The sequence below is a fragment of the Oncorhynchus masou genome, chromosome 16 (genome assembly GCF_036934945.1).
Source record: "Oncorhynchus masou masou isolate Uvic2021 chromosome 16, UVic_Omas_1.1, whole genome shotgun sequence".
NCBI classification, from domain to species: Eukaryota; Metazoa; Chordata; class Actinopteri; order Salmoniformes; family Salmonidae; genus Oncorhynchus; species Oncorhynchus masou.
Genome location: NC_088227.1, coordinates 46,237,983 through 46,253,937, shown reverse-complemented (window position 1 = coordinate 46,253,937; position 15,955 = coordinate 46,237,983). Strand labels below are relative to the sequence as shown.

The following is a 15,955-nucleotide window of genomic DNA, read 5'->3' as shown; positions in this document are numbered from 1 at the left end:
CGCCATGAAACACACATCAACCAATCAGACACGCCATGAAACACACATCAACCAATCAGACACGCCATGAAACCCACAACCAATCAGACACGCCATGAAACCCACAACCAATCAGACACGCCATGAAACACACATCAACCAATCAGACAAGCCATGAAACCCACAACCAATCAGACACGCCATGAAACCCACAACCAATCAGACAAGCCATGAAACCCACAACCAATCAGACAAGCCATGAAACCCACAACCAATCAGACAAGCCATGAAACCCACAACCAATCAGACACGGCCATGAAACACACACAAACCAATCAGACACGGCCATGAAACACACACCAACCAATCAGACACGGCCATGAAACACACACCAACCAATCAGACACGGCCATGAAACACACACCAACCAATCAGACACGCCATGAAACCCACACCAACCAATCAGACACGCCATGAAACACACACCAACCAATCAGACACGCCATGAAACACACATCAACCAATCAGACACGCCATGAAACACACACCAACCAATCAGACACACCATGAAACACACACCAACCAATCAGACACACCATGAAACACACACCAACCAAACACACACCAACCAATCAGACACGCCATGAAACACACACCAACCAATCAGACACGCCATGAAACACACACCAACCAATCAGACACACCATGAAACACACACCAACCAAACACACACCAACCAATCAGACACGCCAATCAGACACGCCATGAAACACACGCCAACCAATCAGACACGGCTATGAAACACACACCAACCAATCAGACACGGCCATGAAACACACACCAACCAATCAGACACGGCCATGAAACACACACCAACCAATCAGACACGCCATTAAACCCACACCAACCAATCAGACACGCCATGAAACCCACAACCAATCAGACACGCCATTAAACACACGCCAACCAATCAGACACGCCATTAAACACACGCCAACCAATCAGACACGCCATGAAACACACGCCAACCAATCAGACACGCCATGAAACACACGCCAACCAATCAGACACGGCCATGAAACACACGCCAACCAATCAGACACGCCATGAAACACACGCCAACCAATCAGACACGGCCATGAAACACACGCCAACCAATCAGACACACCATGAAACACACACCAACCAATCAGACACGGCCATGAAACACACGGCAACCAATCAGACACGCCATGAAACACACACCAACCAATCAGACACGGCCATGAAACACACGCCAACCAATCAGACACGGCCATGAAACACACACCAACCAATCAGACACGCCATGAAACCCACAACCAATCAGACACGCCATGAAACACACACCAACCAATCAGACACGCCATGAAACACACGGCAACCAATCAGACACGCCATGAAACACACGGCAACCAATCAGACACGCCATGAAACACACGGCAACCAATCAGACACGGCCATGAAACACACACCAACCAATCAGACACGCCATGAAACCCACAACCAATCAGACACGCCATGAAACACACACCAACCAATCAGACACGCCATGAAACACACACCAACCAATCAGACACGCCATGAAACACACGCCAACCAATCAGACACGCCATGAAACACACACCAACCAATCAGACACGCCATGAAACACACGGCAACCAATCAGACACGCCAAAAACCCCATACTTTAGAAACAGATTGCAGAAGAAAAATATTAACAGAATAAAGAAAGTTAATGAAATCAAATGAAATACAGAAACCAGGAAGCCGAACAGAGACAGACGAGGTATCAGCAGAAAACCACACACTTCTAAGATTTAAGATTCATCATGTATCTTTGAACATTGGCTTTCTGCTGATTCACCAAGCTTCTATGGATCCGCTTCCCAAACAGCATACTATTCCCTATATAGTGCACTACGTTTGACGAGGACTGATGAAATCAGCAGCTTAAATACTCTACTGACCAGAGGAGGAGGAGAGGAAAGTCTTCACTCTATCATCTGTAGAGTCCCCACCAATCAGATGCTCTATCCTCTGTAGAGTCCCCACCAACCAGGTGCTCTATCCTCTGTAGAGTCCCCACCAACCAGATGCTCTATCCTCTGTAGAGTCCCCACCAACCAGGTGCTCTATCCTCTGTAGAGTCCCCACCAACCAGATGCTCTATCCTCTGTAGAGTCCCCACCAACCAGGTGCTCTATCCTCTGTAGAGTCCCCACCAACCAGATGCTCTATCCTCTGTAGAGTCCCACCAACCAGATGCTCTATCCTCTGTAGAGTCCCACCAACCAGATGCTCTATCCTCTACCTAACAAGGTGACACTTCATCTTAACTCCTCCTCCTCATTTACTGGATTGGTTGAACAGAAGAGACGCAAGAGAGAACCTCCCCCCCGACAGTTTTTTTTTCTCCTCTCGTCAAGACCAGGATGTTGGAGATCTAGTTTCAGAGATCTAGATTCAGAGATCTAGTTTCAGAGATCTAGTTTCAGAGATCTAGTTTCAGAGATCTAGTTTCAGAGATCTAGATTCAGAGATCGAGATTCAGAGATCGAGATTCAGAGATCGAGATTCAGAGATCGAGATTCAGAGATCGAGATTCAGAGATCGAGTTTCAGAGATCGAGATTCAGAGATCGAGATTCAGAGATCTAGATTCAGGGATCTAGGTTTCCACATTACATGAGATTACTGTTCTTATAACCCACACAACAATAACCCAGTCTGTACCAACCAGACCATCATCTAGGACACTCAACAGGATGAACGGTAGTGTCTGGGGGACGTTCCATTGGTTAATATTAAAGACTGACGGCCCAATTACTGTTCCAGTTCCCACTGCCTGGCAGACATACACAACATACACATTCTTCAGAAATGTGGACAAGACCCCCCTACTCACCGTGCCAGTTCAATACAAGGGTCGGTGAGGGTGGTGGACGAGTTGAAATATTCCCTGGCAGCAGCCAGAACCAGCTCTACGGCTGTGTGGTAGTTGACCTTAGCGCTCGACCCGCCGCGACCCCGGTCTCGGAATGACACGCTGACCGGAACCACATCATGGCTGACCGCTGAACAGTGTATCAGCTGACCGGCCAGGACTACGTTCTCCGGGCGGCTACTGCACAGCAACGACTCCACAAATATCTGACATGGAGATGGAGATGGGTAAAGACATTAGTAAAGAACTCCCCTCACCTGGTTGTCTAGGTCTCAGTAAGGAACTCCCCTCACCTGGTTGTCTAGGTCTTAGTAAGGAACTCCCCTCACCTGGTTGTCTAGGTCTCAGTAAGGAACTCCCCTCACCTGGTTGTCTAGGTCTCAGTAAGGAACTCCCCTCACCTGGTTGTCTAGGTCTCAGTAAGGAACTCCCCTCACCTGGTTGTCTAGGTCTCAGTAAGGAACTCCCCTCACCTGGTTGTCTAGGTCTTAGTAAGGAACTCCCCTCACCTGGTTGTCTAGGTCTCAGTAAGGAACTCCCCTCACCTGGTTGTCTAGGTCTCAGTAAGGAACTCCCCTCACCTGGTTGTCTAGGTCTCAGTAAGGAACTCCCCTCACCTGGTTGTCTAGGTCTCAGTAAGGAACTCCCCTCACCTGGTTGTCTAGGTCTCAGTAAGGAACTCACCTTTGGCCCCAGAGTGTATTTCCTATTGTAGTAAATAGTGAGCATGTGTTGGTTACCTGGTGACAGGTGTCAGGTAGGAGACAGGTGTACACGCTGTGTTGCATGTCCAGCAGGTCCTGTAGAACACCTCTCCACACAGACTCACTGACAGGGGGGGTCCTGCAGCAGCACATTCATCAATCAATACATCAATACATCAATCAAACACACACATGAAATAAAATCATGACTGCTTATGAAAAGGACCAGGGTGTGTGTGTGTGTGTGTGTGTGTGTGTGTGTGTGTGTGTGTGTGTGTGTGTGTGTGTGTGTGTGTGTGGTACCTGCGCCCGGTGTGCCTGCAGAGTTTGACCATGAGAGCATGAGCCTCCTCTGTACTGGTCTGGCTGCTCCTCACATAGGAAACAGGCTTCTGGAGACCATGCTTCTCCAACACCTCTACCACACTGGGGGGAGGAAGGACAGACCAGGAGGAGGGAGGTGGGGGAGAGGGGAGGGGGAGAGGGGAGGGAGGTGGGGGAGAGAGGTGGGGGAGAGACCAGGAGGAAGGGAGGAAGGAGAGGGAGGAGGGGGAGAGAGGAAGGAGAGGAACAAGGAGGAAGGGAGGAAGGAGAGAGACAAGGACGGAGGGAGGAAGGAGAGACGAGGATGGAGGGATGAGGGGGAGAGAGGAATGAGAGAGACAAGGATGGAGGGAGGAGGGGGAGAGAGACGAGGGGGGAGGAGGAGGAGAGAGGAAGGAGAGAAACAAGGAGGGAGGGAGGAGGAGGAGAGAGGAAGGAGAGAGACAAGGAGGAAGGGAGGAAGGGGAGGGAGGAGGGGGAGAGAGGAAGGAGAGAGACAAGGAGGAAGGGAGGAGGAGGAGAGAGGAAGGAGAGAGACAAGGAGGGAGGGAGGAGGGGGAGAGAGGAGGGAGAGAGACAAGGAAGGAGGGAGGGGAGAGAGGTGGAGGAGAGACAAGGAGGGAGGAGGGGGAGAGAGGAAGGAGAGAGACAAGGAGAGAGGGAAGAGGGGGAGAGAAAGGGAGGAACACATTAAAGAGAGATAACATACGTTAACATTGCAACACATTTGAACTCAATAGCATCCATGAAAAAACATTGTGCTCGATTTCACACACACACACACACACACACACACACACACACACACACACACACACACACACACACACACACACACCACCTGTTTACTATGGTAACAAGGTCTGGCAGAACAAGAACAGCTGTAGATGTATGACCCAGATGAGACTGGTGGCAATACCCCAGACACAGAGTGGATCCCTGGTTTCATTCAGCAGCACACACATTAACGCCTCTCTCATCTCCCTGTGAGTGTGTGTGAGAGTGCCCAGGTGCATGTCTGGGTGGTTGGAGGGATGGGGGGGGGTTTAATAACTAATGCTACTAAACTAACATTTCCCTTTTGAATCAGCTAATCCTTTCAGTGACGGTGTTTAAAATGATTCTGTCAGAGATGAAAGGTCTCACATGTCTGGACCCTGGAGCGAACCATGCCCTGATCTTTCAGTATCAAAACGCATCCTGGACCTGTGTGAGCAGTGGGCCCAAGACGCAGGGCCAGAGTACCAGGTGTTGAGGACAACACAGCATCAGTCCCCTGCTACCACAGGTGTTGAGGACAACACAGCATCAGTCCCCTGCTACCACAGGTGTTGAGGACAACACAGCATCAGTCCCCTGCTACCACAGGTGTTGAGGACAACACAGCATCAGTCCCCTGCTACCACAGGTGTTGAGGACAACACAGCATCAGTCCCCTGCTACCACAGGTGTTGAGGACAACACAGCATCAGTCCCCTGCTACCACAGGTGTTGAGGACAACACAGCATCAGTCCCCTGCTACCACAGGTGTTGAGGACAACACAGCATCAGTCCCCTGCTACCACAGGTGTTGAGGACAACACAGCATCAGTCCCCTGCTACCACAGGTGTTGAGGACAACACAGCATCAGTCCCCTGCTACCACAGGTGATGAGGACAACACAGCATCAGTCCCCTGCTACCACAGGTGTTGAGGACAACACAGCATCAGTCCCCTGCTACCACAGGTGTTGAGGACAACACAGCATCAGTCCCCTGCTACCACAGGTGATGAGGACAACACAGCATCAGTCCCCTGCTACCACAGGTGATGAGGACAACACAGCATCAGTCCCCTGCTACCACAGGTGTTGAGGACAACACAGCATCAGTCCCCTGCTACCACAGGTGTTGAGGACAACACAGCATCAGTCCCCTGCTACCACAGGTGTGGAGGACAACACAGCAACAGTCCACTAGTCAGAAATACCTGAGGTGTGTGTGTGTGTGTGTGTGTGTGTGTGTGTGTGTGTGTGTGTGTGTGTGTGTGTGTGTGTGTGTGTGTGTGTGTGTGTGTGTGTGTGTGTGTGTGTGTGTTACCTGAGGTGTTTTTCCAGTTTGTCCACCTGATCGTGGAGAGATGAGGTGATGTTCGTCTCCGGCCTGAAGGAAGACAGACAGTTAGTTAGGGCCTGAAGGAAACAGACAGACAGTTAGTTAGTTAGGGCCTGAAGGAAACAGACAGACAGTTAGTTAGTTAGGGCCTGAAGGAAACAGACAGACAGTTAGTTAGTTAGGGCCTGAAGAAAACAGACAGACAGTTAGGGCCTGAAGGAAACAGACAGATAGTTAGTTAGGGCCTGAAGGAAGACAGACAGACAGTTAGGGCCTGAAGGAAGACAGACAGACAGTTAGTTAGTTAGGGCCTGAAGGAAACAGACAGACAGTTAGTTAGTTAGGGCCTGAAGGAAGACAGACAGACAGACAGTTAGGGCCTGAAGGAAGACAGACAGACAGACAGTTAGGGCCTGAAGGAAGACAGACAGACAGACAGTTAGGGCCTGAAGGAAGACAGACAGACAGACAGTTAGTTAGGGCCTGAAGACAGACAGACAGACAGTTAGGGCCTGAAAGAAGACAGACAGACAGACAGTTAGGGCCTGAAAGAAGACAGACAGACAGACAGTTAGGGCCTGAAGGAAGACAGACAGACAGTTAGTTAGGGCCTGAAGGAAGACAGACAGACAGTTAGTTAGGGCCTGAAGGAAGGCAGACAGACAGACAGTTAGGGCCTGAAGGAAGGCAGACAGACAGTTAGGGCCTGAAGGAAGACAGACAGACTGTTAGGGCCTGAAGGAAGACAGACAGACAGTTAGTTAGGGCCTGAAGGAAGACAGACAGACAGTTAGTTAGGGCCTGAAGGAAGACAGACGGACAGACAGACAGTTAGGGCCTGAAGGAAGACAGACAGACAGTTAGTTAGGGCCTGAAGGAAACAGACAGACAGTTAGTTAGGGCCTGAAGGAAACAGACAGACAGTTAGGGCCTGAAGGAAGACAGACAGACAGTTGGTTAGGGCCTGAAGGAAGACATACAGTTAGTTGGGGCCTGAAGGAAGACAGACAGACAGTTAGTTGGGGCCTGAAGGAGGACAGACAGACAGACAGTTAGTTGGGGCCTGAAGGAAGACAGACAGACAGACAGTTAGTTGGGGCCTGAAGGAAGACAGACAGACAGTTAGTTGGGGCCTGAAGGAAGACAGACAAACAGACAGTTAGTTGGGGCCTGAAGGAAGACAGACAGACAGACAGTTAGTTGGGGCCTGAAGGAAGACAGACAGACAGACAGTTAGTTGGGGCCTGAAGGAAGACAGACAGACAGTTAGTTGGGGCCTGAAGGAAGACAGACAGACAGTTAGTTGAGGCCTGAAGGAAGACAGACAGACAGACAGTTAGTTGGGGCCTGAAGGAAGACAGACAGACAGACAATTAGTTGGGGCCTGAAGGAAGACAGACAGACAGTTAGTTGGGGCCTGAAGGAAGACAGACAGACAGACAGTTAGGGCCTGAAGGAAACAGACAGACAGTTAGGGCCTGAAAGAAGACAGACAGACAGTTAGTTAGGGCCTGAAGGAAGACATACAGTTAGTTGGGGCCTGAAGGAAGACAGACAGACAGTTAGTTGGGGCCTGAAGGAAGACAGACAGACAGTTAGTTGAGGCCTGAAGACAGACAGACATACAGTTAGTTGGGGCCTGAAGGAAGACATACAGACAGAGAGTTAGTTGGGGCCTGAATGAAGACAGACAGACAGTTAGTTGGGGCCTGAAGGAAGACAGACAGACAGTTAGTTGAGGCCTGAAGGAAGACAGACAGACAGTTAGTTAGGGCCTGAAGGAAGACAGACAGACAGTTAGTTGGGGCCTGAAGGAAGACAGACAGACAGACAGACAGACAATTAGTTGGGGCCTGAAGGAAGACAGACAGACAGACATACAGTTAGTTGGGGCCTGAAGGAAGACAGACAGACAGACAGTTAGTTGGGGCCTGAAGGAAGACAGACATACAGTTAGTTGGGGCCTGAAGACAGACAGACAGACAGTTAGTTGGGGCCTGAAGACAGACAGACAGTTAGTTGGGGCCTGAAGGAAGACAGACAGACAGTTAGTTGGGGCCTGAAGGAAGACAGACAGACAGTTAGTTGGGGCCTGAAGGAAGACAGACAGACAGTTAGTTGGGGCCTGAAGGAAGACAGACAGACAGTTAGTTGGGGCCTGAAGGAAGACAGACAGACAGTTAGTTGGGGCCTGAAGGAAGACAGACAGACAGTTAGTTGGGGCCTGAAGGAAGACAGACAGACAGTTAGTTGGGGCCTGAAGGAAGACAGACAGACAGTTAGTTGGGGCCTGAAGGAAGACAAACAGACAGACAGTTAGTTGGGGCCTGAAGGAAGACAGACAGACAGACAGTTAGTTGGGGCCTGAAGGAAGACATACAGACAGTTAGTTGGGGCCTGAAGGAAGACAGACAGACAGTTAGTTGGGGCCTGAAGGAAGACAGACAGACAGTTAGTTGGGGCCTGAAGGAAGACAGACAGACAGTTAGTTGAGGCCTGAAGGAAGACAGACAGACATACAGTTAGTTAGGGCCTGAAGGAAGACAGACAGACAGTTAGTTGGGGCCTGAAGGAAGACAGACAGACAGACAGACAGACAATTAGTTGGGGCCTGAAGGAAGACAGACAAACAGACAGACAGTTAGTTGGGGCCTGAAGGAAGACAGACAGACAGTTAGTTGGGGCCTGAAGGAAGACAGACAGACAGACAGTTAGTTGGGGCCTGAAGGAAGACAGACAGACAGACAGTTAGTTGGGGCCTGAAGGAAGACAGACAGACAGTTAGTTGGGGCCTGAAGGAAGACAGACAGACAGTTAGTTGAGGCCTGAAGGAAGACAGACAGACATACAGTTAGTTAGGGCCTGAAGGAAGACAGACAGACAATTAGTTGGGGCCTGAAGGAAGACAGATAGACAGTTAGTTGGGGCCTGAAGGAAGACAGACAGACAGACAGTTAGGGCCTGAAGGAAACAGACAGACAGTTAGTTAGGGCCTGAAGGAAACAGACAGACAGTTAGGGCCTGAAAGAAGACAGACAGACAGTTAGTTAGGGCCTGAAGGAAGACATACAGTTAGTTGGGGCCTGAAGGAAGACAGACAGACAGTTAGTTGGGGCCTGAAGGAAGACAGACAGACAGTTAGTTGAGGCCTGAAGACAGACAGACATACAGTTAGTTGGGGCCTGAAGGAAGACAGACAGACAGACAGTTAGTTGGGGCCTGAAGGAAGACAGACAGACAGTTAGTTGGGGCCTGAAGGAAGACAGACAGACAGTTAGTTGGGGCCTGAAGGAAGACAGACAGACAGACAGACAGACAATTAGTTGGGGCCTGAAGGAAGACAGACAGACAGACAGACAGACAGTTAGTTGGGGCCTGAAGGAAGACAGACAGACAGACAGTTAGTTGGGGCCTGAAGGAAGACAGACATACAGTTAGTTGGGGCCTGAAGACAGACAGACAGACAGTTAGTTGGGGCCTGAAGGAAGACAGACAGACAGACAGTTAGTTGGGGCCTGAAGGAAGACAGACAGACAGACAGTTAGTTGGGGCCTGAAGGAAGACAGACATACAGTTAGTTGGGGCCTGAAGACAGACAGACAGACAGTTAGTTGGGGCCTGAAGGAAGACAGACAGACAGACAGACAGACAGACAGACAGACAATTAGTTGGGGCCTGAAGGAAGACAGACAAACAGACAGACAGTTAGTTGGGGCCTGAAGGAAGGCAGACAGACAGGAAGACATACATACATACAGACAGACAGACAGACAGACAGACAGACAGACAGACAGACAGACAGACAGACAGACAGACAGACAGACAGTTAGTTGGGGCCTGAAGGAATGCAGACAGACACTTAAGTTAGGGTACGTCTCCATAGGCTCTGGGCAAACATAGCACCCTATTCCCAGTATAGAGCACTGTTTGGCACCAACACAGACTTAGAGAGGAACTATGGTCTTGGAGAGGAACTAAGACCATAGTTCCTCTCTAAGACCATAGTTCCTCTCTAAGACCATAGTTCCTGTCTAAGACCATAGTTCCTGTCTAAGACCATAGTTCCTGTCTAAGACCATAGTTCCTCTCTAAGACCATAGTTCCTCTCTAAGACCATAGTTCCTCTCTAAGACCATAGTTCCTCTCTAAGACCATAGTTCCTCTCTAAGACCATAGTTCCTCTCTAAGACCATAGTTCCTCTCTAAGACCATAGTTCCATAATAGTTCCATAGACCATAAACCTCCACAGGTGATCTGGGAAAATAACTCTGGGTGGGAATGTTTTGGTTCTGACCCCAGAGATAGAGAAACAGACAGACTGAGTTGTATATAATCTACCTCACTTGCTTTGGCAATGTTAACATGTTTCCCATGCCAATAAAGCCCCTTGAATTGAATATATATATATATATATATGTGAGTGAGTGAGTGAGTGAGAGAGACAGAGAGAGAGACACAGAGAGAGAGACAGAGAGAGACAGAGAGAGACAGAGAGAGAGACAGAGAGAGAGACAGAGAGAGAGACAGAGAGAGAGACAGAGAGAGAGACAGAGTGAGACAGAGAGTGAGAGTGAGAGAGAGAGAGTGTGAGAGAGAAAGAGTGAGTGAAAGGGTAATATTATAGGTGTGTCTCTGTGTACGACTGTCGGTGTTTGGATGTGTGTGTCACTCACCCGTAGCCTCTCTGAGGGAGACACTCCAGGATGTCGTAGCAGAGGGACAGCTGATCGTCTCTCTCACAGCTGTAGATACACTCCAACGCCACAGTCATCAGCTGATCTGGGTCCCCAAGCACCTTCTGCTGGCTCTGACATGACCACACACACACACACCTTCATCACCATCATCATCACAGCATACCTTTCTAACGACTCTAACTCTTGTGACATGTACGAATATACACAACCACATTTCTGATGTGTGTGTGTAAGCGTGTGTGTGTGTGTGTGTGTCGATCCTTCATGTGATGCTGATGTCCGATGCAGAGACCTGGTCTTACCCAGGGACCCCCTCCCAGGTAAACCAGTTTATTCTGATAGAAATACTCATAGACATTCAAATAGAAAATATATACAGTACCAGTCAACAGTTAGGACACATCTCATCATTCAAGGGTTTCTCTCTATATTTACTATTTTCTACATTGCAGAAATAATAGTGAAGACATCAAAACTATGAAATAACACATATGGAATCATGTAGTAACCAAAATGTGTTAAACAAATCAAAATATATTTTATATTTGAGATACTTCAAAGTAGCCACCCTTTGCCTTGTTGACAGGTTTGCACACTCTTGACATTCTCTCAACCAGCTCCACGAAGCAGTCACCTGGAATGCATTTCAATTAACAGGTGTGCCTTGTTAAAAGTTAATTTGTGGAATTTCTTTCCTTCTTACTGCATTTGAGCCAATCAGCTGTATTGTGACAAGGTGGGGGTGGTTTACAGAAGACGGCCTTATTTGGTAAAAGACCAAGTCCATACTATGGCAAGAACATGTCAAATAAGCAAAGAGAAACGACAGTCCATCATTACTTTAAGACATGAAGGTAATTTAATATGGAAAATGTCAAGAACTTTGAAAGTTTCTTCAAGTGCAGAAAAACCATCAAGCGCTATGATGAAACTGTCTCTCATGAGGACCACCACAGGAAAGGAAGACCCAGAGTTACCTCTGCTGCAGAGGATAAGTTCATTAGAGTTACCAGCCTCAGAAACTGTAGCCCAAATAAATGCTTCAGAGTTCAAGTAACAGACTCATCTCAACATCAACTGTTCAGAGGAGACTGCGTGAATCAGGCCTTCATGGTCGATTTGCTGCAAAGAAACCACTACTAAAGGACACCAATAAGAAGCAGAGACTTGCTTGGGCCAAGAAACACGAGCAATGGAGGAGGTGTGATGGTGCTTTGCTGGTGACACTGTCAGTGATTTATTTAGAAATCAAGTCACATCATCATTTGTTTTTCAACAGGACAATGACCCAAAACACACCTCCAGGCTGTCTAAGGGCTATTTGACCAAGAAGGATAGTGATGGAGTGCTGCATCAGATGACCTGGCCTCCACAATCACCCGACCTCAACCCAAATGATTCCAGGTGAAGCTGGTTGAGAGAATGCCAAGAGTGTGCAAAGCTGTCATCAAGGCAAAGGTGGCTACTTCAAAGAATGTAAAATAAACATTTTTATTTAACACTTTTTTGGTTACTACATGATTCCATATGTGTTAATTCATAGCGTTGATGTCGATGAAGACGGCTGCACAGTACTGTCTTTTATCGATGGCAGTTATGATATCGTTTAGTACCTTGAGCGTGGCTGAGGTGCCCCCATGACCGGCTCGGAAACCCGATTGCACAGCGTAGAAGGTACGGTGTGATTCGAGATGGTCAGTGACCTGTTTGTTGACTTGGCTTTTGAAGACCTTAGATAGGCAGGGCAGGGTGGATATAGGTCTGTAACAGTTTGGGTCCAGGGTGTCTCCCCCTTTGAAGAGGGGGATGACTGCGGCAGCTTTCCAATCCTTGGGGATCTCAGACGATATGAAAGAGAGGTTGAACAGGCTGGTAATAGGGGTTGCGACAATGGCGGCGGATAGTTTCAGAAATAGAGGGTCCAGATTGTCAAGCCCAGCTGATTTATACGGGTCCAGGTTTTGCAGCTCTTTCAGAACATCTGCTATCTGGATTTGGGTAAAGGAAAACCTGGAGAGGCTTGGGCGAGGAGCTGCGGGGGGGGGGGCGGAGCTGTTGGCCGAGGTTGGAGTAGCCAGGCGGAAGGCATGGCCAGCCGTTGAGAAATGCTTGTTGAAGTTTTCGATAATCATGGATTTATCGGTGGTGACCGTGTTACCTAGCCTCAGTGCAGTGGGCAGCTGGGAGGAGGTGCTCTTGTTCTCCATGGACTTTACAGTGTCCCAGAACTTTTTGGAGTTGGAGCTACAGGATGCAAATTTCTGCCTGAAGAAGCTGGCCTTAGCTTTCCTGACTGACTGAGTGTATTGGTTCCTGACTTCCCTGAACAGTTGCATATCGCGGGGACTATTCAATGCTATTGCAGTCTGCCACAGGATGTTTTTGTGCTGGTCGAGGGCAGTCAGGTCTGGAGTGAACCAAGGGCTATATCTGTTCTAAATTCTGCATTTTTTGAACGGAGCATGCTTATCTAAAATGGTGAGGAAGTTACGTTTAAAGAATGACCAGGCATCCTCAACTGACGGGATGAGGTCAATGTCCAATGAACAAACTCTGAAGCTAGATGGGGGCAATCAATTCACAAATGGTGTCCAGGGCACAGCTGGGAGCTGAGGGGGTCGGTAGCAGGCGGCAACAGTGAGAGACTTATTTCTGGAGAGAGTCATTTTTAAGATTAGTAGTTCGAACTGTTTGGGTATGGACCTGGAAAGTATGACATTACTTTGCAGGCTATCTCTGCAGTAGACTGCAACTCCTCCCCCTTTGGCAGTTCTATCTTGACGGAAAATGTTGTAGTTGGGTATGGAAATCTCAGAATTTTTGGTGGCCGTCCTACGCTAATCTACAATGTAGAGAACAGTAACAAATAAAGAAAAACCCTTGGATGAGTCGATGAGTCTAAACTTTTGACTGGTACTGTGTGCATGAACATACATTTATTTTTTAATGGACCTCCTGCAGCGCCTCCTGCAGCGCCTCCGCAGGCCCCCCCGGTTGAAAAACCTTCACCCTATATGGAACTGCTTAGGACAGTGTGTGTGTGTGTGTGTGTGTGTGTGTGTGTGTGTGTGTGTGTGTGTGTGTGTGTGTGTACTAACGTCAGGTCTGGAGTGTTGGAAGACAGCCAGGGGTAGAGACAGGTCTTGCCGAGAGAGTGTCACCAGATATTCTCTCAGCAGGGCCTCGCTAGCGCCCCCGCTCTGCTTCTCACAGCGATGCAGGAAAGGAACCATCCACTGGAACACATCTTTAACATAGCGCTCTGCACTGGACTGGAGGGGGAAGACAAAGACAGACGCACAGCACAGGACGGGAAGTCAGAGTTTGAGTCCGATGGCACACTATTCCCTATATAGAGCACTACTTCAGACCAGAGCTCTAAGGGTCAACGGTAGAGCACTACTTTAGACCACAACTCTAAATGTCAATGGTAGAGCACTACTTTAGACCAGAGCTCTATGGGTCTACGGTAGAGCACTACTTTAGACCACAGCTCTATGGGTCTACGGTAGAGCACTACTTTAGACCACAGCTCTAAGGATCTACGGTAGAGCACTACTTTAGACCACAGCTCTAAGGATCTACGGTAGAGCACTACTTTAGACCACAGCTCTAAGGGTCTACGGTAGAGCACTACTTTAGACCACAGCTCTAAGGGTCAACGGTAGAGCACTACTTTAGACCACAGCTCTAAGGGTCTACGGTAGAGCACTACTTTAGACCAGAGCTCTATGGGTCTACGGTAGAGCACTACTTTAGACCAGAGCTCTATGGGTCTACGGTAGTGAATTATATGCTCTGTGTAGATCTGAGAGGACTGGGAAGGGTGGACAGCTGAAATAAAGTTGAGTTATTGCTTTTCCATGTCCACTCTATCCAGATTCAGACTAGTGTCAAGGGGCCAGAGGATAATCCAGTCTAGTGTCTAGGGGCCAGAGGATAATCCAGTCTAGTGTCTAGGGGCCAGAGGATAATCCAGTCTAGTGTCTAGGGGCCAGAGGTTGATCCAGTCTAGTCTCTAGGGGCCAGAGGTTGATCCAGTCTAGTCTCTAGGGGCCAGAGGTTGATCCAGTCTAGTTTCTAGGGGCCAGAGGTTGATCCAGTCTAGTGTCTAGGGGCCAGAGGTTGATCCAGTCTAGGGGCCAGAGGTTGATACAGTCTAGGGGCCAGAGGTTGATCCAGTCTAGTGTCTAGGGGCCAGAGGTTGATCAAGTCTAGGGGTCAGAGGTTGATCCAGTCTAGTGTCTAGGGGACAGACGTTGATCCAGTCTAGTGTCTAGGGGCCAGAGGTTGATCCAGTCTAGTGTCTAGGGGCCAGAGGTTGATCCAGTCTAGTGGCCAGAGGTTGATCCAGTCTAGTGTCTAGGGGCCAGAGGTTGATCCAGTCTAGTGTCTAGGGGCCAGAGGTTGATCCAGTCTACTGTCTAGGGGCCAGAGGTTGATCCAGTCTACTGTCTAGGGGCAAGAGGTTGATCCAGTCTACTGTCTAGGGGCAAGAGGTTGATCCAGTCTACTGTCTAGGGGCAAGAGGTTGATCCAGTCTAGTGTCTAGGGGCCAGTGGTTGATCGAGTCTACTGTCTAGAGGCCAGTGGTTGATCCAGTCTACTGTCTAGGGGCCAGTGGTTGATCCAGTCTACTGTCTTGGGGCCAGTGGTTGATCCAGTCTAGTGTCTAGGGGCCAGAGTTTGATCCAGTCTAGTGTCTAGGGGCCAGAGGTTGATCCAGACTAGTGTCTAGGGGCCAGAGGTTGATCCAGTCTAGTGTCTAGGGGCCAGAGGTTGATCCAGTCTAGTGTCTAGGGGCCAGGGTTGATCCAGTCTAGTGTCCAGAGGTTGATCCAGTCTAGTGTCCAGAGGTTGATCCAGTCCAGTGTACAGAGGTTGATCCAGTCTAGTGTCTAGGGGCCAGAGGTTGATCCAGTCTACTGACTAGGGGCCAGAGGATGATCCAGTCTACTGTCTAGGGGCCAGGGGTTGATCCAGTCTAGTGTCTAGGGTCCAGAGGTTGATCCAGTCAAGTGTCTAGAGGTTGATCCAGTCTAGTGTCTAGGGGCCAGAGGTTGATCCAGTCTGGTGTCTAGGGGTCGGAGGTTGCTCCAGTCTAGTGTCTAGGTGCCAGAGGTTGATCCGTCTAGTGTCTAGGGGCCAGAGGTTGATCCAGACTAGTGTCTAGGGGCCAGAGGTTGATCCA

The 15,955-nt window shown here is 49.1% G+C and overlaps 1 protein-coding gene across 1 annotated transcript in view; it reads right to left on the bottom strand.

Annotated features, from left to right (window-relative positions):
- The window catches only part of nbas (NBAS subunit of NRZ tethering complex), a 315,206-nt gene that overhangs the window by 189,871 nt on the left and 109,380 nt on the right, over positions 1–15,955 (bottom strand). The window contains exons 25-30 of the mRNA XM_064991781.1: positions 13,863–14,036; positions 10,741–10,874; positions 6,052–6,114; positions 3,951–4,073; positions 3,684–3,786; positions 2,905–3,149 (exon numbers count right to left, since the gene is read on the bottom strand). Of these exons, the coding sequence (XP_064847853.1) occupies positions 2,905–3,149; positions 3,684–3,786; positions 3,951–4,073; positions 6,052–6,114; positions 10,741–10,874; positions 13,863–14,036 (842 nt within the window). The remainder of the gene's footprint in view (positions 1–2,904; positions 3,150–3,683; positions 3,787–3,950; positions 4,074–6,051; positions 6,115–10,740; positions 10,875–13,862; positions 14,037–15,955) is intronic.